At 40.4% G+C, this 23,500-nt stretch overlaps 1 protein-coding gene across 8 annotated transcripts in view; it reads right to left on the bottom strand.

The window, feature by feature from the left end:
• Positions 1-23,500, bottom strand: part of Mical (Molecule interacting with CasL) — a 91,973-nt gene that overhangs the window by 21,163 nt on the left and 47,310 nt on the right. For all 8 annotated transcript variants that reach the window (XR_013085341.1, XM_076812538.1, XM_076812558.1 and 5 more), the window contains exon 2: positions 7-352. Coding sequence is in view for 7 of the 8 variants with exons in the window: in XM_076812538.1 (XP_076668653.1) it covers positions 7-294 (288 nt within the window). In the remaining variant the exon portion in view is untranslated. The remainder of the gene's footprint in view (positions 1-6; positions 353-23,500) is intronic.

The raw sequence follows: 23,500 nt of genomic DNA on the forward strand, positions 1-23,500 counted from the left end.
ACTGACTCTAGTGTTAGGGCACGCCTTGCCACGATTGTAACACTTGTGATTAGCCCTCTGATCGAACTTCTTCCACAGGGCCTGGGCCTTCCAAGACCGCAGCTTCGACTTCAGTTTCGGATAGAACTGGCTGACAGTGTTCGGCCGGATCTTCAGCAGCTCGCAGAGCTGCCTGAAGTGCCCGAGGATGGACTTGAGCGTGGCCGCGTTGCAGAACTGATCGAACACCTCGTTGGCCATCGCCACTTCCGGCGAGTTCGCCGGCGGCTTTCGACCGACTTGCTGGTGGTCCATCTTCCTGATCCTGGGCTTCCAATCTGAATCAACGATGGCGCCGTCACTGTGTCATCACCTGCGACACGGATAGGTTCATTTTCGGTAAGTCATACAGTAATTCAGGTATTATCGCATTAGGTAGTGCAGGGAAGGTGGGTTAAAGGGGGGTATGCCACTGTAATGGCCTGCAAAAGTAAGGGTGTTTTCGGGAATTTGTTTGTCAACCAAACAACGCAAATAAATCAATGTATTGCTTAATATAATTAATATGTACATATTGAAGGGTAAACAAATATTGTTTTGAATCAAATGTGCGCGGCGGCAAAATCGTTCCTGTGGCGTCAACAGCGCCTAAGAAGCAGGGCTTGAAACCGTTATTATAAAGATTTCGGTTCTTGAAAGAGTTATGAAGAACCTTTATTCGGAATAACCGTTATAAAGAACCTAAATATCAGACTATGTAAGTATAAGTTACGGTTCCTATATAGCTCTATAACTTTTATTTTTTAGGTTCTATAACTTTTATTCTTTAGAGGTCCTATAACTTTTATTTTTTAGGTCCTATAACTTTTATTTTTTAGGTTCTATAACTTTTATTTTTTAGGTTCTATAACTTTTATTTTTTAGGTTCTATAACTTTTATTTTTTAGGTTCTATAACTTTTATTTTTTAGGTTCTATAACTTTTATTTTTTAGGTTCTATAACTTTTATTTTTTAGGTTCTATAACTTTTATTTTTTAGGTTCTATATAAGTTACAAAGCGGTTATAGAACCGATTCTTGTAACGATTGTACAGAGTTTTACAGTAAATGAAATCACAACATATTACAGCTATAGATTACTCTGTGCAACCAAATTGTTTAAAAATTATTATAAATAAGTAAGTGAATATATATTATCTATATATAAGAATCGGATCTATAACCGCTTTGTAACTTATATAGAACCTAAAAAATAAAAGTTATAGAACCTAAAAAATAAAAGTTATAGAACCTACAAAATAAAAGTTATAGAACCTAAAAATAAAAGTTATAGAGCTACATAGGAACCGTAACTTAGACTTATATAGTCTGATATTTAGGTTCTTTATAACGGTTATTCCGAATAAAGGTTCTTCATAACTCTTTCAGTCAGAACCTTTATATAACAGCTTGAAACAGTTATTTTCGAAACCTATTCAAGCCCTGCTAAGAAGGGAAGATCCCGAACCCGGAAATTCAAAAAATTCTGAAACTTTGTGAATACGTAGGGGATTTCCTCCTGATTACAACGCAATTTTTCTTTGCTGCCCAAGTTCACTCGAAGGGGGTGAAATTAACCCCCGAAAATTCGGCTATTTCCCGATTTTGGTGGCAACTCCTCTTAAATTGGAGTAGAAGGGAACCACAGGCATTGTTCTCTTAAATTTTAAACGGTGACTCCTCGCTGAGCCTCGGGAGCAGGAACATTCGACGGAAATAAAACGCGGCTGCGGAGAAGATTCCAGGGGTAAATCTGGTGTCGTGTCGGTTGTGGAGGAAAGAAGCGACACGCGACTCACGAAAAGAAACCGCAAAGAGGCTGATGGGGACAAATACTATCGATTCCAGTAGGCACTGGCATCCAGGCGAATTACAGAAGTTAGTGGAAGCATTTGCCGCGGGGACGCTTCGCGTAACGCTAGGAACACTCGCTCCACGGATATTATTCATCGCGGTGACACCACTCCTGCTCGAAAGTCGATCATCTAAAATAAGAAATTCAAAAGAATTTACTTGTTATATTATATTATCTAGTATTTGAACGAAGGATTTTTTTATCCGATGCTTAGTTTTCTTTTAATTGACGAAAATCAGACACGATTTATGATAACAATTTTAAACTTTTACTTTAAACATCAGCCATTTTTTGCCAAATCAATATTTCGAAAAATCCTTCGTTCAAATACTAGATAATATAATATAATAAGTAAATTCTTTTGAATCTTTTATTTTAGATGATCGACTTTCGAGCAGCAAGTGTTCACCGCAGAAGCCTCTTCATTTAGAGAGCCTTCGAGTGATGAACAATAACTTAGTTATTGATAAATATTTTTAAATAAAAAAATTACGATGCACGGTACAAGATGCAATCCTCAAAAGGAAAAAAGATTTTTTGAGAAATGTGTTATAGCTTTTGAGTAAAAAATTTCCAAAGACCACCCTTTTTCGGCCTCCTGACTGAGCATGACTTCTTAATGCGTAGCTATACACCGCCATTGTGCGAAGCTTTTTCTGCTTCGTAATCAGTATATCCTTCACAAACGGGCTACAATAGTTTCCCTCCTTACTCTTAACTGTGTGCACGAAACGTCGCCCGTTCCGATTCTACATTATCGCCAATTAATCGGCAATAAATTTCAATTGGACTCGCGCAATATTGCGCGCGACTCTTTTATCCATTGAGACTGTTCCCTTTTCTCTCGAGCGATCTCCTATAGAGCCAGCATCCGAAGAATTCTCCATTCATTATGCAACCAATCCGGAGCAAAACAGACAGAGCACTCCTCTCGCAAAAGAAGCTCCCATAAGAAATTGCAACGCAATTAAATATCCCACCCCTTGGAACTTAAAGCTCCAAAACAAATGGCCACAGTGAATCACCCCAGAATCGTCTCCTCTCACACTTTTCCACCCCGGCTTCTAAGAGGCATCCCCAGCAGGCTCTCCATCGGTTAAATCGCGTCGATCAGAATCGATACGCGAAAAGATGAAGCGCAACTTCGTCGCGCGACGCGGACCGATTCCGTTTGCCCCGCGAAACGGCACCGAAACGGTTCATATTGATTTTTCATTATCTAAGACAGCACGGGTCGGTGGGGAACGCTTTGAAGCCAGCCTGCAAATAACCACCTCCCCCTCTCTCCTGGATAAAGAAGATCCCCGGGGGAAAGAAGGGCCACGTAGCCGGGGCAGCATCCTCGAGCCACTCGAAATGTCACGAGGTGCTGCCCGAGATGCCTTTTGCGTGCCTCTCGCGGCTCGACTCCGGCATATAGATCAGCGGCGCTCGTCTCCCCGATAAGTGCAGGCCAAATGCAGAGAGGATCGTTGGCGGTGAACTGACGCCCGTATCGCCCGGAGAAAAGCTGGCAGGCAGAGGGGGGTGGGGGAGGAGATTCGGTCACGCTCTCCTATTGATTTACGAATCAATTTAGAAACGACTTCCGCGATACGAGTACCATAATTCAAGCTGATCAGTCGACCGTTCCCTGTAGCTTCTAATGCACCACCGAGCGCGCTGCAGATAGCCTTTGGACTGTGAAAGACCCTGTTTTTAGTCGTTTCTTGTGTTCACACTTTGCTGATTAGCTACTTGGGTAGATGCTGTTGGTTTGCGGTAGATTGCCAGAGGGATTCTAGGGAAGGAAGAGACTTTTGGTTGGGAAGTTACGGGGAAACTATTCTGGGGGCTCGTCACGGCCTTTTTGCTAGAAGAGACCCTCGCCTGTGCCATTCTAGAAACAAGGGCCCTATTATTTAGTAAGAGGATGCTGGTTGCTGGCCCTACAAACTTTTTCCTACTTTAAACAATAGCATACTCGATGTCCATGCGAGTTCGAGTCACCTCATTTTCTAACGCTCACCTGTAAGGGCGCGTGGCTCTGCTCCAAAATCACATGAAGTCTGATAAATGTTCCAATTTTTAGCCATGGGGTATTTCAGTGTATCTGTTGGTTTTTTTTCAACGCCATCTTCGAGAATTTATTTAACAGAAACTGTAAGTACTGTCTGGCGTTTTGCATGCATATTAAGGTGTATTTGAAGTAATAAAATGGTTTGGAATTTCGACCGTAAAGAATTTTGAAAACTTAAAAGGAAATGTTATCGCCGATATATATATATATATCTCGAGAATTCTCGAGAAATTGAAAAAGATATTGCAAAAACACAAGAAAACTTTAACTAAATGATTATTCCTGTCTAATTTATACAAAACTTGTGTAAATGAAAAAATAGATATTAAACATAATTGGTAAATTTATTTATTTAATACAAAATTTGTACAAAGCGAAACAATACTTTTTGGTTTTAAAATTTATTTTTAAATAGCACGATGCGTCTAATGTAGTGTCAGCGAATCTGTTTCTTTTTTGTGGCAAAATCTGTTACTGTTATATTTTGATGTTTAAATTAGACAGGAATAATCATTTAGTTAAAGTTTTCTTGTGTTTTTGCAATCTCTTTTTCAATTTCTCGAGAATTCTCGAGAATTCTGAAGAAATAAGATCTCATTTCTGATTTCTCCAGAAACAAAGAATATCAAGAAATCAGGAACACTACCTACGCCGTGATCATCCCCCTTTTTAGGTGCCATATTGACACCGTAAACAAACAATTAAAACAAATTGCAAAAATTCTTTTTAATTTTTTATTTGCATAATATAAGAGTAGCTTAATAAATACCAAAAAGATTTGTTTCATTATGTGCTGCATTTAATAAAAAAAAAATCTTTAAATATAGCTTCATTTTTTGGCGGTTCAAAGTAGAATGACCCCTTAAACTGATAGATATAATCTGACATTTAGGTTCCTTATAACAGTTATTCAGAATAAACGTTCTTCCTAGCTGTTTCAAGAACCGAAATCGATGTAATAACGGTTTCAAGCTCTGCTTTTTACCCCTCTGTTTCACCATGGCACGTTGCTGAGCACAAGCCAGCAGCAAAAGCAATTTACCACAGTTGTTTTGGCAATAGGAGTCAAGGGTATCCTGTATCGATAACACCATTGTAATAGCATCTCTGCTAACATCAGCATTAATTGTCAACACGAACCCCTCGTTAATATCGGCACCAATTACGAACTACAACATTGCCTGGCAACTATCGACAGCCACGTCAGCGCGAGGCCCCAGCGCCTCGAAGGGACGAAAGTCGTTCCTTCCGCCGGCTGCCGTCAGACGATAAGTTGGCCGCGCGATTTCATCTGGCAGCAACCGAGGCGAGAGCGAACGCTAATTTCTCCCCGTGCCGTACAATGGCTTGTTGTGCACGGCCACGTCTTCGCGAGCCACCGAGCGCAATATCGCGCCGCGGACACGTCGATATTACACGGCGCTCTTCTGCACGGTCCTTTGAACTTACGACCCGATAACTCCCCGACGCATTGCCCCGGGAAAACGGAAGCACGGGAGGAACTTTCTCCGATAGACGTCCACTCCAAGATCAAAGTACCCGGCCCGCCGCAATATCGGCTCCCATACCGACCCGCGTTCTTTTCCATCCCCGTCGACGGTGAAAATAATTCCTACTTCTATACATCTTTATTTTTCCAAGGCTGTCGCTCCCGCCGGCGATATAATTACCGGCACAGGTCTTTGAACCGTAGGGCGTAGAATTACGCGATTGTAAACATATGCGGGTGGCAGAGTTGGGCATTATTTGAATGAATTTTTATTCGGATAACCTTCGAATAAATATGTCGAATTGAATGAAGTTATCCGAGAATAACGAAGCAATTTTTATTAATAATTATCTTCTACCAATTATTATTAACGAACTATTTGTTATTCTGGAATTACTTATTCGCAATTCTTATTCGAGTAACGCCCAACTCTGGCCATTCTTCGTTTTCATTATTACATAGATACTCTTTAATTCAGTGCTCTTGGGTATGGAATGAATCGCAGAGTTTTTTTTTGCAATTTGAAGGAGGTAGAATTAATAAGGAACGCGGAGGATTGTGGGTCGTTAGATGTGGGCTGAGTTCCGGATGACGACCGCTGGAATTGTAATTCGTAATTTCATAAATTTGTAATAGTTCTAATTGAGCCAGGCTGCTTTGGAGAATCGAGGGAGACCAGAGAGGCGAATTGTTAGATTTGATGAATGGGATGTTAACACCGAGGAGAATGTATTCTTTGAAATGAAGATCTGATTCAGGTATGTGGGTCGGCCTCGCAACGTGGAACGCGTTAATAGGATGCTGTGCTACGAACGTGTGCAAATTTTGCCAAGTGAACTACGTTAATAGAATCAATTTGCAAGTCACGCACTCGTACAATGGATACTTGTTTTTATGCAATCTTCTAATTTATTTGCAATCTACCCGACATAATTATCCGAGTGCTTTTATTCACCTCAGTGCGATTCCCTGTCTCGATTAATTTCTATTCAAACTGAAGCTTCCGTTCCAGAACACTCATAACCACAGGTTTACATTACAGCGGTTTTATTAATCTTGAAATTAGAGGTCTTCCAGAACTGCAAAGTTGAAATTAGGAGCTGAAGCTCATAAAGTAAAGAGCACTGATGAATCGGAACAAAATTTCCACTGAGGAGAACAAAAGAGTGTCCTGACTCGGGAACAAAGATCTTCCGTTGGGATTTGTGCCAAAACGTTGGCAAGGATTTTAGCGCCGTCGAATATCATGTATGTACAATATATGTATGCACAATCCCAATCTCGAAAGAATCGCGTATTCATTATTGTATAAGGGGTGTCATGAACTTTATTAAAAAAAGGTGAAGATCCTTATGATATATATAAAAAAGAACAAATTTCTTTTCAGATTTTTGGAGTAAAAAATAACGCCACAATTGCCGCACAGCTGATAAATATTTTCCATTTCAGTCATTCCGCGGTGGAATTTTTCATATCCACACCGTTGGACCTAGAACAAGAAGATAAAAAGTTTTGTCATCTACACACTAAATACTAGAGAAGTGCCAAAGATTTCTAAGAAATATTGATTTCTGAAGGAATGACGAACGATTGAAGACAGTTACTCTTTTTTTTGTTAGAAAATTTCTCATAGAAATGTTGATTAGAAAAAGAGTTTTCAATATTTTACAAGAATCATTGGTACTTCTGTAGTATTTAATGTGTAGATGACAGAACTTTTTGTCTTCTTGTTCTAGGTCCAATGGTGTGGATATGAAAAATTCCACCGCGGAATGACTGAAATGGAAAATATTTATCAGCTGTGCGGCAATTGTGGCGTTATTTTTTACTCCACAAATCTGAAAAGAAATTTGTTCTGTTTTTTATAGATACAAGAACCTTATGTTACATTTTTAATAAAGTCCATAAATCTCTTTAAAATCACCTGCAAAGTTACCATTTCTGGTCCATCGTTGTTACCCCTTGACGCCTGTGAATCGTGGCAATCTCGATTAGCGGAATTTGTACACGAGGTATATGAATTGCGATACACGGTTTCACGCCATCAGCGTAGGAAACGTTTCTCGTTGTGAGCACACGATCAGCTGTTCCGGCCATTATCACAAATTGTCGGGGCAAACGAGCGTCATCCGACGTCCACGTTATACCTACGCGCGCATACTTTTCGCCTCTCGTACCTTTGTTCCACCAAGAGGCTCCTCATCTCTCAAGAAACAACGAGGTACTCCACTCATGCCAGATCTTTAAACATTCTGCGCTGCGACGTTCACCAGCGCCGATACTTTCGACTTGAAACCTCCGCTCGACAGTAGCAATGTAACGAGCTTAAAACTAGAAGACTGAAAGGCTCAGAAGAGTCTAACTCGCGAGCCTTTTTATTCCCTTTTAAAAGGGAACTGCGAAACACTTAATCTCTGAAACGTATAGTATTTGTTGCTGAACGGACGTTTATTGGTGTATTAAAATACCTGTAAATATTTCTCGCGGAGGAAGTAGCAGTCACTTTAACACAAGCAGCATTATAAGTATATATATATATACTTAATTTTTATATTAAAGTAGTGTTTTAAGAATCAAACAAAATTTACGAAATATCTTAAAATCTTTATTAAAGTTCTTTGAAAAATTGTAATAAAAACTCATACAGTCTTCATATTTTCGCAACTAGCGCCTATTTTTTCATTTACACAAGTTTTGTATAAATTAGACAGGAATAATCATTTAGTTAAAGTTTTCTTGTGTTTTTGATAAATATTATCAACATTATTCCAGAAATATAATTTTTGCAATATTTTTTTTTTTAATTTTTCGAGAATTCTCAAGAAATATGGTCTCATGTCCGATTTCTCGAGAAACAAAAAATATAGAGAAATCAGGAACACTAGACATAGCATAGCATAGCTTACCTCCCAGGTGGACCCCCAGCTTCACAATTTATGTCCCGGGATTGCTGACCAAAACGTACAAAAAAATCCATGACGTCTCGGAGAGATCATGGATTTTTTAAGGTAAGGGGTTACATAGTGATAGAAGGACACTCAGAAATCGAAGAAATTAATTGTTCTAATAAAAAGAACATCATCTAAAATGCTTAGGTATAGTGAGGCTATTACTACGGGTCCAAACGGACCCAGCCGGACCGGGTTAAGACCTTAAAGGTCTGCGCACACATATCAGTTCCGTGTCAGTACCGTTCCGTCGTGCCAGTGGCAAGAAGAAGAGACCCTCTAAGCCCCTGTTCTTCTTACCACTGGCACATTTAACACAAAGAATTCGTACAAATTGTTGGTATTGTAAAAAACTGACTTGGCAGTTTTGAAGGAATGGCAGTATTAAACGCAACTTATAAAAATAAAATGAAAAGCATAAACATTCCGCCAGTGGCACGCGTTTGAAAAAATGCACCAAGATTTGGAATAAATTTCTAGTGTCATTTCTGACAACAAATTGGTAAACTCAGCAAAAGTTATGGGTAGAGTTAAAACCTACGTTCCTTCATTAACATTTTAAGATAAAAGAATTTGTGGATCGAACACTTCAGATTCTTGACTTTTGTACATTACATCGAACACTGTGCACTGGCACGACGGATACGGAACTGACACGGAACGATTATGTGTGCGCAGACCTTTATACAGGGTGATCCTTTCAACGTAATGCATAATTTGGCTAAAAATTGTTTCTAACAGAAGTTAGATTTCAAAATTCAGAAAATTTCTATGGCGCCCCGTTTCTCCTGATGCCCTAACCACGTGCTCAGTTCGCTGATTGTTAATGCAGCACTGGACCCAGCCACCGACTTCCGTGTGATTGCTCGAACTATTGGCCGTCCGAGGGTTAACATATTCAAACATCTGCCATTTTTTTTCGCATCCTTTCGACATCCCGCGGCGGATGAGTGGTGGACAGCCGATGCAGCTGGTTAACAGTGAAAGTGTTGGGATCGATTAGCGAGGATCGGCGAGAGCCACCTCGCAGAGGGACAGCCGAGGAGTTTAGCCGAGGAAGTCGCGCTCTATCCGAACAACTGGCTAAGGGGGTCGGGGGCCCGTGGCAAAACGGCGCGCAGAAATTTACCGTAAGGCTTGTGCCACCTGCGACGCTTGATCGGGCAAGTGACCCGAATGTTAAGCGTTGAACACGGCTGAGGAACGAGCGCAACCGGCCAAGCGGTTCACTGGGTTATCTATTAGAAGTCTAGGAACACTATTGAGCAACGGACCGACGCCGCTGTTAGCAAGGTGTCTGGCGGTAGGTTTTGGAGCAGCTTGGAACGGAGCCATTATCATCCCCTCGTTCCTCGCCTCTGTCGCGGGAAGGGACCGCGGGAGTGCACCGATCCGCTCCGGATTCGGGCAGAAAGGGTCGTGGAGGTGTCGAAAACGCGCGCTGCTTAACCCTCGAACGACGGATGGGGCTCGGGCGATCGCGTAGAAGTCGACGACCTGGGCCGGCTTGGGCCGGCTTGGGCCGGCTTGGGCCGGCATTAACCATACTAAGGTGAATGTCCCAATTTCTGCTGATTTAAGAGGTAACTCGTCATAAAGAAGGTGTAAAACAATTGTTTGTGATGAATATTTGCAGAGTAATTGATTGATTGTTTAATAATAAATCAACCAGTTCAAAAACTATTTAAGAAAGATATTTCAAGATTGTTAAGTATTAGTGATTTGTAATTAAATATTATAATGCTCTAAATGATCGTATTTGTGCTCGTGAAAAATAGCGATGAATGTATTGCCCCAAGCTCGTAAAACACTCGCGTGAATGTTTAAATAATTTAGAATTATTTCGTTGCAACTATATTACAAACGTAACGCATGTAATAATAAGAAAAATACGAAATGAGCAGAAATGATTTTTCAACGACGTTTAAATTGAAATCTTTCGATTTCTGAAGTCTTCCCCGGAAACCCAAGAAAGTCTCGAGCTTCCAGAATTCGAAACTTTGCATTTTTTTTCGTGATTTGAAGCTCTCGAAAGCTATATAAGAAAATGTGACATAAAATAGTCAATAGAGATTTATATCTCTATTATTATTATAATTAGTGTAATTCTATTATATAAAATTAATATTATTATTATGATAATAGATTAATATTAAAATAATATTATTATAATAATAGATATAATATTAATATAATATTATTATAGTAATAGAGATAATATATAATAGAGACTACAATAATAATAATAATTTATTTAAAAATTCTCTTGGCTTCAGTTCTTAAAGCAAGATATTCCACTTACAAAACAGAATCAACCCTTCAAGTTTCAAGAGTTTCGAGCTTCGAAGCCTCATAAAGTATCGAACCAAAGTTTGGAGAATTTGAAAAATTATCTTCGAACCCACCCCTAATTGTTACAGTCGGCAACGTTACGCTTGGTCCCAAAAAGACCCAGCGCCGCTAGCCGAGGGTTGAGGTAATTGGGCGACAGTCTATACCAGTGGAAACTAGGAATAGTAGCGTGTTATCGCGTTGATATTACTGCTGGGAAAATATTATTGCGTGACTGCTGGCTAGGTATCCACTGACACACTAAATTGGGCATCAATCACTTCGCAAGTCCTGTAGTTACGAGAATTGTACACACTCCGTGCATTTGTGGGTGATGCAATGAATATTTCTAGCAGTGTATATGTTAACGGCCCTAGCGTGCTGCACATTCGATAAACAACATGCTGTTTATCGAGGGTATTTAGGTCATTCTTCTGAATTCTTCGGAATCGCGATGCTCCGATTGTTTCACACGGGGAGTGGGTTTGGAGGCAGAGAAATCGATAGGAACGAAAGTCGTGCCGTACGATCGAATTCAAATCACGGTCCCCGTGGAAATGATTGGATTTCTATGACGGTATTATAGTGGACAGAGGTGGAATTCACCTAATCCAGGACAGGATGCAATAGCAATCAGGCGCCTAATGAATATTCAATAATATATATTGCTTCGTTATCGGTGAATTATCTATATGAATACTACAGTAGCAGAAAATCAAACAGTACTGAAACACCATTTCGATCAAACCCCGAACTTGTCGCTGTACCCCCCAAAGCAGTTCATAAATATTTACAAAATAGCGCTTGTATAAAAACTGGAGGTCTTTGTTTCGCGGGTATTAACATATCCGTATTTTGATTACAAACACATTTATACGTGTAAATGCCAGAGGTCGAATGAAGCTGTTAAAATTTTCAAATAATTATCAAGGAATTGTGAAATAGCGCACCAGCGGGACACCCTCGGTCGACAGCGAATTGAGATTCAGTGTTGGATACGAAAATTTTCATATTACTGATTACACTTTGCTGGGAGTATTACCGATGGATTGGTGAGTTTATGTCGACGAAAATGAATCCATACACGAAGAAATTCGGTCTATTTTTTATTATGAAAACATGCTTAGAATTCCAGTTCCTCGGTTTAAGGGAAAAACACGATTCCGGTGATTAACTCACAAGATTTGTCCTGCATATAATACCAAATACGTACTAAACGTCCAGGCAATTTTTCCTGAAGGCTGCATTAAAGCAATATTCAGCGAACACTTTACAATTGGGCGAAGTCATTGATATTCTCCATTTAAATTCTCTTCTGCATTATTAGATAGTGTGTAATAATTTTAAAAAGGAGACACTTCCCAGTGTGTGAATTACTTTCGGTCAACTTAGTGGCGTTCGCTAAAAATGGACCGAATCTCTCTATATTTGAACTCATTTTCATTGGGAAATCCTAAAAAATCCATTAGTAATACTTTCATGAACATTTATCAAAAACATGAACATTTTACTTTTCTCTACTGGGTATTTTACCTGACCCAACGGTTTTAATGCTCTCGGCAGTCAACGGGCGGTCTAGCCGGGGACCGAAGGCCCTCGCTCGCACCGAGGAAGCAAAACTGTGGGGTGGGTAGGTCTTTCCCGATGATCCGGGGAAAAAAGCTATTCAATAATCCGGGGACCACTGTATATATATAAAATAAGCACACTTGAGGAACAACCCAACCCCGCCGAGCGACGCCTTAAGGGGAGGTTCCGGTCTAGAGCCCAAAAAAATAGGTGATATTTAGGAATTAATTAAAGGAAAACTACTATATATAATTTAATGGGACTTTGGTTATTGTATTAAGGATGTCTTAAGTTATAGAAATATATTTTTTGTTTTATAATTAATCATTGCAGACGGCCCCGGGTAGCCGCTAAAGTCAAGGCGTCAAAAAATTGATCCAAATCGGTGGGCGCTGTATCTCCAAAAGTTATTATCCGATTCGACTCAAACCATTTTTATTTTGAAGATTATTCTTCTGTCTAGGGGGGAAACTAGAAAAATTACAAAAAATAACACTTTTTTTAGAAAATAACGACACTTGAAGTTTGAAACCACTTTCCCCTGTATTTTTCGTCCTTTCAACGCCTTTGAAAAATATAAATTTTTAATTTTTTGTAATTTTTCTAGCCCCTTCCCTAGCCAGAAATATATTCTTCAAAATAAAAAAAGTTCCAGTCGAATCGGATAATAATTTTTGGAGATACAGCGCCCACCGTTTTGAGAACACTGTTTCGAGAAAAACGCGTTTAAAGTTTTACGTGAGCGCCGACTGACCGGGTGTTACCCATTCATTTGCCGCTACTCAAATGCCTATAACTTCAGGAATTTTACGAATTTCAACAAATCCTTTTAAACAAGTATTCCTAAAAGGTTGAATATTCGAGAATAAAAATAAAAAAAATTGTCTTTTTGACCGGAAGGTCCCCTTAAATTACGTAAGCGTAATTTTGACGATTTCTTACTCCCTCCCTCCTCAAATATAAGAATTCCTAAGATTTTATATTCCAAGTCCCCCCCCCCCTTTCTTGCGTAATATTTTTATATTTTAAATAAAAAAAAATCGACATTTAGACCGGGACCTCCCCTTAAACAGTGCGCGATCAGATGCAAACAGCAAAGCGTACGGAACGGAACGGAAGGGACGAGCGGCGAGGAGCCTCTTTTTCACGAGCGTCCGCGATGTATCGGCGAAAGAAGCGCGGCGCTCGGGGGGAGCGAGATTCGCCAGTTTCGCTTCTGCCACTCGCTTTATCTCCGCGTATCTCTTGCGCCGGAACGAGCGACATCATTGGCGGGATACCTGTTTCTCGTGGAACAAAGTAACGGCGGCCTTTATACATAAACGATCGCAGGAACCAGGGGGGGGGGGGGGCGGGCAGTGCTCTATAAATATGTACAGCGTGCGAGACGGTTTTGAGCTGGCGCTCGGGAAGAAAGGGTGCCACCGGCGAAATGGGGCAGCATATTTCCGTTGGAAGAATTTCAGCGGAAGCTTCGAAGGGACTGAGGCCTCCGCGCTGCTAGTCTTTTTCAGGAAGAAGGCACGTCGTCTCGGCGCACCTCGCCGTCGCTGGGAGCTCGTTAAAAATTTACTCGGCCACCGAATAATCTTGTAAAGCCCTTCCTTCCTCGGATCGATCGACCACGGCTGTCGGTCGCCGCTCTCGTTTGACCTTCTTTCGCGAAACGCTCCCCCTTGCGTCAGAATTTATTCGGCGCTGACAACTCTGCCCGACCTCGGCGCGCAAATACGCCGGGGGATTCCCGCCCTACCCGAGGTTTTCGCATTTCATATTCTCCGGAGAACGGTGAAAGTATCGCTTCGGAATCAACGGATGTTCGCGGGGAGTATTTCTCGAAAGTTTGCGCCACTGAAAATTTGGCTCTTTATGCAGAAAGCTACCAACCCGCAAAATTAAAAAAATTAGTTAAACGCAGTAGGGATACCATAATTTTGTGGCCCTTATTTTGCAAGAAATTACCAACTTGTAGTACTTCTTTTAGGTACTTAGATTGCCTATACAATTATTAAAACTACCAAGTCGTAGTTCCATTTTAAGCTTAGCCCTTTGAATCTGGGGAATTTGAGAACAAAAATTTTTAAACACCATTGTTTCCCAGCAATATTTATTATTCTGATGTAACGTATATATTCGTTGCCCCGATTCAAAGGGTTAGGAAACAAAGATTAGAGAAAAGTTAAAATGATATTCTTTGTAATAATAATAATTCTTTATTGCACCAGTAGACGTTACGAAAGTAAGAAAAGAAACAATATCCACATATAAGAAATCAGGAAAGAGAAAAATAGTAGAGTTAGAAATTTTATAGTACCTATGTGTGAAGGTAGAAGTACAGTATGCTACTCACTATTGTAAAACAATAACAAGAAATAAAATATACCCAATAGAAGTTACTTTTTTTTTTAACAATTAAAATCTTCAAAGTAAATTTACTCAATTTCTGATCATTGAGGGTTGCTGGCTTCCTGCATAACAAGTGAATAGGGTTGAGATGGTGGAACAATAAAAGAAAGACTACCGAAGCGTGTCTTTTGAAGATGGGTGTCGTTGAGAAAACACCTGCGTAAGTATGAAAGTTGCGTTCTGACGAGAAAAGGCTTTGATGTAAAGGTAAAGACTACAATGGTTGGCCACTTAAGTAAGAGTGTCACATAAATGTCGAATTATAAATGTGAATTTAGTAAATTTGAAATGTAAATCAATATAAATAAGTACGAAAAACCCCTAATAATCTAAAAATAAATAGAGTTCTCCTTGTTACTGATTTTCTCTTTTTTTAAAATGTTTTTCTCTTGCTGCTTTATCCAATTAATTCAACCAAATTTCATTTTTAATTCCAATTTAATTAAATAAATTTAATAATCAAATTGAATTTGAATACACCAATTAAAATTCAAACCACAAGAAACTTAAAATATAACTATACAATGTAACATACATAATAGTACTTCTTCTTTTTATTTAATTGTAATATAATTATGTGAATGTTGAATCTTTTTTAAAAATTACCGTTTCAATACCGCTAATGAATAGAGGGCCAATAACTGTTTTACCGTTATCATTAACTATTTTACTCATTATCAGTTACTATTCAACATTATTCATGACAGTTGTTGGCCTCCTGTAATTTTCATAATATATATATAATTTTAACAAATAAATAATATTTTTTATATAGTTTTGACCGTTATTTATCAATATATACAGAATATGAGAGATATAGATATCACAAATCCATTAAAATATTCCAAAACTTTCAACTGTTCTCTTACGATTTTTTTATCGAATCGCTGTAATTTTCAAGCTGTAAAGCCGAGTCTCCTATCTGCTTTTAAATATAATCACAGTATATAATGAGTGGAGAAATATTGATTTCATTCGAAGCAAAGAAGTACAAGGAATATGAATGTGTTCATTAAAAAAAGCATAACATTGGTATTTCTTTATGTTTTCTCATTTCTCAAAATAGGGCCAATCACTGTCAGCTGGCCAACCACTGTACTCTCTACCCCTATTTTATTTAACCCTAGGTAGTCACCTGTTTTTCTAAAGCAGATCGATTCGACCCAAGCCAATTTTCAATCAGCTGCAATTTAAAACCCACTTCTTAAATTAAATCACAAAAATTCTGAAATAAAGTTTGAACATTGCAGAATATAGTTCACCCGTTGAAAAAAAAATACCATTTAAAGTATCGTCGTGTCTAAGCCAGTAGCACCATTTCCAATACTGCCTCAAAGATACTTTACCTCGATGATATTTTACCCCATTTTTGACCCAGTGCGACAGCCGAGGGTTAAAAGCCGCTGTCGTACGAACAAGGTGGATGGGGGGTACTCTGCCGGGGAGTAAAAGTTCGACTTAAAATGTACACTCGTAGCCTCGCAGACGCCCCTTGAAAATCAATAACCATTTTCAGTCGGCGCTCTCTCTGCTGCCTCTTGTACGGTTTTCCTTTGACCCAGAATCCTTCGCGCGCAATACTCCCGAATATGAAGAACACGAGAAACCCGATGTACAAATAACGAGGGGCTGTAGCAGTTCAGTATGGCAGGGCAGAGGGGGGGAATGGAGTTCTGTAACGCGTTTAGATTTAGCTCTGTATATAGGAGTGGCTCCCGAGGGGTAGACTTTTTGGCGAAACACGTAACAGTGGAGCGAAGGGAAGGAAGGGGTAAGAAATAGGACCGGAGGTAACTGAATGATACAGTGGAGGAATGGATATGCAATAACCTTCGGCGGTTAATATTTATAGCTAGCATTCTCCCGCAAGTCAACAGTCGCTACCATTGTCCATGGCAAGCAGTTGCAATTTCAAATAGATCAGGCCAAATAAAGGAACGATAACAGGAATTTATCCGTCGACCAAGGTCCGCACAGTGATTGAAAAAAAAATGGACAATGGACAGAAAAGAGAGTGGCCGTTTCGGTGGGTGGGGAATAACAAACACTGTGCACGAGTGACCACAGAGGAGGAGGTGAGTGTTCCTCTATAAATACGATGCTCGAGGTGGGCGAGCGAGGGATGCAATCCCGTGGAACTAGAGCGGCCGAGCCGACGGACCAATTTTACAGACTTCGTGGGCGTCGATGAAGAAGCTACTCGTGGCACCGCGCAACGTATTCCTGGACACCAGTGGTTGTAACCAGTGCTCGTCGAACCGACCGAGCGGATACTATTTTCTTTCAGCCCTGTCGCTACCCTCGGGTCGTCCTATCGCCGGCAACTTTCCTCCAACGAGTGAGCCATATGGTGGACGCGTAATTTGGAAATGGTATATACAACCGCAGTTAGTTTCATTATGACTTTGGAATGCGTCTCCGTTTTGTAGATTTTACGGTGGAAATCCACGCGGAGATAAAAATATCGTGTGTCACGAGACAATTATTTTATTTTTTTTTTTTAGTTATTTTGTGATTAGTTTTATGAGATTAGACTCTCGCGAGACAAGTTTCATGGTATATTTTTAAACATCTAATCTTTTGCGACTATTTCCATTATTTATATTCAGTTCGGTGTTTCCCAACCTTCTTTGAGTCCCCCTTTTATAAAATTCAAGTAACCTGCGACCCCCCATATAAAGTAAGGTTTTAATAAGGTAAAAATACATTAGAAATAGGGTAAAGGACCCAATTACTGTCACCTTAAGCTATTTTACTTAATCAACGAACAAATAAACGTTGTAAAGTCGCACACAAAAAGAATGATGTAATTCAACCTATTACCTATACTATAGACTGTATACTATAGTTTATTTATTCGTTATTTTAAGTAAAACAGCTTAAGTTGACAGTAATTGGTTAGGTGTCAGTAATGGGGTCCTTTACCCTAGGTATTTCAGAATATGATTCTAACTTAATAATATTTAATTATCTTAATACATATATTAAATGTACTTAAAGATATTTAATACAGTCAATTATCTTATTTAGTGTGATGGTTGTGCTTGCATCTGGGTCACTGCATTCCGGACACCCGAAAGGGTTAAAAAGTCAAAGATAGGTCTGCGTACGTGACAATGTTAAGTCAAAGCAATAATTTTGCAAACACTTTTTTCTAATTTACTAATTCCTTAATAATTTCATTGAATTTATTGAAAATATATTATCGCCAAGACAAGACAAACGAACCGTGATGAATAGCTAAGCTCGATGACCCTGGCGGATGAGGATCCCTTCCGGAAGAAGGGCTCCGTGACGGAAAAGCAGAAGCAAGGACCCGTGATCAAAGAGAACTGAGAAGCCTGCAATGGAGGAAGAAGTAAATACCTACAAGAATAGCCAGAAGGTGGCTGCGAGATTTAGTCTCCGTTAGATACGCGAAGGCAGGCAGCAGAAGCAGGTACTAGAAGGGACAGCAGGGCAGAGAGTCCATAGAGTAGGCGGAGGAGGAAGCGACAAAGATATAGGAGCACGTAGCGAGCGCATACAACAGATTAGGGGGCACAAAGGAGGGCGGCAGACCTGTCGGAGGGCACAAAGGAAGGACCAGCATGAATGAAGGCAATGTTTAGGAAGAGAGGGACGGAAGGACGCGGTGAAAACAGCACAGGATACTGTGCGCTTACCCTTTAGCATCGAAAAGCATGAAATGAACAAATATATTACAACCACCACGCGATACCTCCATTTCGATATTTCAATATCTCAACACTAGGTTTTTAGCTTGTCTTCGCCAGACATCACCATCCTATAATAATAAAACGCCTAGGGTAGGCACAATTCTTGTTGGAAACCCCCCTAGAAACGATTCTTCCTGGAAATTTGAAATTTCACAACTTTTGAGCCGCAGACGGGTGCCTGTCTAATTGGTCACCTGAATGGAATTTCGAGGAGCCTAAGTCACGCTCATGCCCAGCGATATTTGGAACACACACCCCTAGAAACGGAATACCGATTTTTTCCACTTTCGGGTACTTTTCTGGTACCTACAGCAGGCACCTGTCCCGTCTTGGGTCATGCCATGTTGTTTGCGAAGAAAGGGAAGTAAACTTGCCAAAACTTAGTGTTCAGCAGTGCGTAAAACTCGTAGGGTGGTATTCACGATTCTTAAGATCATCGTAAGATTTTTACGTTTCTTAAGATTATGATGATCTTAAGAATAAGTAGCGACTGTGAATATCGCCCTTAGGGTCTACGAGATAAACATAAACCTGTCTCAGGCCACAGGTACTACCCTTTTCCGAATTTTCCAGCTTTTAGCATTTTCACGGCATCTTTGAGTGCCCAGGAAATTTCAGGCTGAATCTGAACCTTTTAGGCCACCGGGAAGTACGAAAAAAGCGTCTGGACAGATTTTGCTAACAAACGAACCGATAGATTTTGAGTAAAAAATTTCCAAAGACCACCCTTTTTCGGCCTCCTGACTAAGCATGACACCTTAAGGGGGGAGCCTGGTGTAACTAAATGAAAATCGAGGCATTCTTCGGGAATTTTTTTTAAAGAAAGTATTTGATAGATCTTTCTGAAACTTTCAGGATATTGTATTAACAGGTTAAGGTATATAACAAAAAAAATATATTAAAAAAGAGCGGCAAATAACAAAGTTATGCCCAGTCCGTTGGCGACGCAATTATTGCACTGCGGGCAACGTAGCGTCTTTTGGTTTCATCTGAAACCAAAAATCGAACAATTTTCTTTCAGTTTATGAGTGTACGCACGGAATGAAGAAATTTGAAACTTAAAAGATGCAAAATGAACAAATGGCGGCCTCTTGAATAAAAAGTTCACTGTTTCCAACGAAATTTTGCCTTAAATGTGTAAAAAAAAGTTATTTATTTAAACAATATCATTATACTAATAGCTTAGTACTATGAAGAAAATGTTCACAAATATCCGTGCACAAGGCCAAGTCGATTGGTTGAATATTTTTTTAGTTACATTGCCCGCAAAGTATAAAACTGTCGTTTCGAGAAAAACGCATTTCAAGTTTTGTGGTAGCCTGGCGCTCCGTAGCAAAATCGGCTATATCCGCTTTAATTTTTCGAATTTCGTTTTGCTGTTTTGGGAGCATATTATCGTGATGTTTAACTATTGATTTATGCAAAAAAAAAAATCAATTTCTTCGATCCGCTACACCAGGCTCCCCCCTTAAGACTTAGCAAAGTCTTCAGAAGGATCTGGAGGTGAATCATCGACATTGGCTGTTTCTTTATTCTTTATCTTCGCTTTGATCCTCGCCGCCGCGGCAATAAGAGCGTGCCCTTAATGTCGTTCCTTTTACCGCGGCCAGGGGTCATAAATTTACGGCAATTAGCGGTATCAACGCCGATAGACGAGCACCAGACGATCGTGCAGGTTGTGGACCTCTGTCGCGTTATTAACGGCCGTGCAACGACACCACGAGCCACTCACCATGTGCACAATAAATATGCACATCGTTGCTGAAGCACGTGGGCGACACTCTCGTTCGATGAACGACGGGGCGACCACTATTTTCGTCGCGTCGATTTTATTGGATGAGCGTGTCTAGCCCCCATGCGCGAGCCGTCGCGTCGCTGTACCTGCTCTCACTGGTCTATTATCGTCGTCGCCGTCTTCCGACAGACTCCGTTCGACTTGACGAGCGAATTAATTATGGAGATTAGCGCGATTACTCGGCCAGCGAAATTCAACGGACGTGGAAAGAAACGTGGAAGGTCGATTAGATTGCCGGAGGTCGAAGTACCTTTGGCCGTGGATGGATTATTCATTGCTGAGGTCGATATTCGCGAAATGGCTGCCACTTTTAGCTGAATTAATTTCATGGATTTGATATAATTAAGTAAACGGAATTACTTTTATATCTGTTCTTAGTAGAGTTAATATTTATATTTGTATATGTTTGTTCGGACCTACTATTCAAAAATTGAAACGCCCCGATTCAATGTACGCTTGGTACGAAATGTTAGAGGAGATCTGCTGCCAGGTCCAGAGTTGGCCCTTTAAGGGTTGATTAGGGTAGAATTTAAAAATTGGTTTTTAAGCATTTCTGTTGTTAGGCTAAAACCGAGTATCGATATCGAATTAGGCTGAAGAGGTTTTGAGGAATCCGTGAAACAGATTTTACCACTTTTCATCCCCTTAGGGGTTGATTAGGGCAAAATCCTGAAATTTGTTTCTAGGCCTTTGTAAGTAAAAACCAAGTGTATATCTAATCGGGCCGAAGAGATTTCAAGAAATCCGTGAAAGCACATTTTACCCCTTTTCACCTCCTTGGGGATGGAATTTAAAAAAATTCTCCATTAGTGGGCCCCTGCGTCATAAAACAACGTACTTTCCAAATTTCACGTTCCTAAGTTAAACAGTTTAAGCTGGGCGTTGATGAGTCAATCAGTCAGTTAGTTAGTCAGGACTTCTTCTTTTATATACATATGTAAGAATAATAAGGAATATATAGATGGGAGGCTAAATGAATTTTTGTTGCAAGATTGTGGAAATTGCTGTAGAGTATTAAATTTGATTGAACCTCGCTTCTGTGAATGCTGGGTTTAATATCGATTATATTATAGGGACCTTTCGTTCAATCATCGATTGTCCTCGTGTCAGGGCCAGGGTCTGCTGGATAGCGTTACCGACGTAATCCACAATAGCAAATAGGATCGATTAGCGACTCAAGACCTCCAAGAAGCTATCCCTGTTTCGTATTTGGCTACCCTACTTCATCCCATCTCTCTGTTACTTTGTGCGAACAAAGGCTTCCGACTTGTAGCTATGTAATAACTGCTAATCCATGGTTACACGTCGACGGTACAAAAGACACTAACGTCGAGTTGAATTTCTGAGGGTTCAAGTTTAAACGCACTTTGAATCAGCGTTGCAATCACCTGTGAACCGACTCACCATCCAAGGATCAGGGAATCGCGTTAAAGTGTCAAATGATCAATAAAGGGACCAAATGAGAACACTCAGGGGTTAAAGAACTCGACGGTCGACTAGCAATTACGAACAGATGGAAGTGCGCTGGCAGTGGCGTAGAAAGTAAGCGCGAAGGAATTCGTCAGAGTCGCAATTAACGAGGCTTCTTAAATCCCCCTCACAGACAATTAGCGCGTTTGTCAACGCTGACAGACATCCCCACAAACGTGGCGAATAAAGTGTGCAGCCGCTGGTTTATCAAGTCGTATGCATGTGCCACGAGCCACTCGAGCGAGGCGTGTGGTAGCTGCAATGGGTTTAGCGAGGTGTACAGTGGCTGGAAACGATGTAGCGAGGTGTACAGTAGCTGGAAAAAGTATAATATGGTTTATAGTAGTTGGAAAAGGTTTAGCGAGGTGTTATTAATATTATTAAATGACTTTCTTGCACCATTACAATTAATATGACAATGGCGAGTAAGCGAGGTTCAACATTAACTGCTCTACAACCTAACCCAAAGAGACGATAGGAGTTAAGAAAAAGAAAGGAACTAAATGTAGCTGGAAAAGGTCTAGCGAGGTGTGTAGTAACTGGAAAAGGTATAGTATGGTGTATAGAAGCTGAAAGCGATATAGCGAGATGTATAGCAGCTGGAAAAGGTTTAGCGAGGTGTTATAGCAGCTGGAAAAGGTTTAGCGATGTGTTATAGCAGCTGGAAAAGGTCTAGCGAGGTGTGTAGTAACTGGAAAAGGTATAGCATGGTGTATAGAAGCTGAAAGCGATATAGCGAGGTGTATAGCAGCTGGAAAAGGTTTAGCGAGGTGTTATAGCAGCTGGAAAAGGTTTAGCGATGTGTTATAGCAGCTGGAAAAGGTCTAGCGAGGTGTGTAGTAACTGAAAAAGGTATAGCATGGTGTATAGAAGCTGAAAGCGATATAGCGAGGTGTATAGCAGCTGGAAAAGGTTTAGCGAGGTGTTATAGCAGCTGGAAAAGGTTTAGCGATGTGTTATAGCAGCTGGAAAAGGTCTAGCGAGGTGTGTAGTAGCTGGAAAAGGTACTGCAGCGAGGTGTATAGTAGTTGGAAAAGTGTTAGCTAGGCGTATAGTAGTTGGAAAAGTGTTAGCTAGGCGTATAGTAGTTGGGAAAGGTATAGCGAGGTGTTATAGCAGCTGGAAAAGGTCTAGCGAGGTGTGTAGGAACTGGAAAAGGTATAGCATTGTGTATAGCAGATGGAAAATGTACTATAGCGAGGTGTATACAAGCTGGAAAAGGTTTAGCGAGGTGTATAGTAGTTGGAAAACGTTTAGCGAGGTGTATAGTAGTTGGTAAAGTGATAGCGAGGTGTATAGTAGTTGGTAAAGTGATAGCGAGGTCGTAAATTAAACCATCGCCACCAACTGACATAGCGATGTACACTGATTAAGACTTCGGGTCTCTACCTTCTCATATTTCTGCCACTACGTTTGTGCCAACTCTAGAAACACGCCTGTTTACTTTAACGCTCCACCGACTTTACGACCTCGCTATTACCTCGTCCAGCTACTATAAACGCTGCGCACACGACAGATGCACCAGCGCTCGAAGGAAAGTGCGCTGCACTCACAGCCGTTACACTTTTGCGGAACACTTATGTTAGAAAATCGGCATCGACTTATCCCTAGTCTGTTACTTTTGTTGCGCTGTTAATTAGCGCGCAATTACGGAAGGCCCGGCGGTAGTTAAAATGATTCGCACATCGCGGATCCTCCGTTAACAGACATCGCGTAGTACGTTAATGTTTCGCTTCAATTAGAAAGTAGCACTTGCAAGGATGGCAGAGCTTTAGGAAGCGATGATTGCTACGGGATTACGAAAAAAAAAGAAGACTAATTGGGTTATAAGGAGAATCGAC

Source organism: Andrena cerasifolii, chromosome 1 (genome assembly GCF_050908995.1).
Source record: "Andrena cerasifolii isolate SP2316 chromosome 1, iyAndCera1_principal, whole genome shotgun sequence".
Taxonomy (NCBI): domain Eukaryota; kingdom Metazoa; phylum Arthropoda; class Insecta; order Hymenoptera; family Andrenidae; genus Andrena; species Andrena cerasifolii.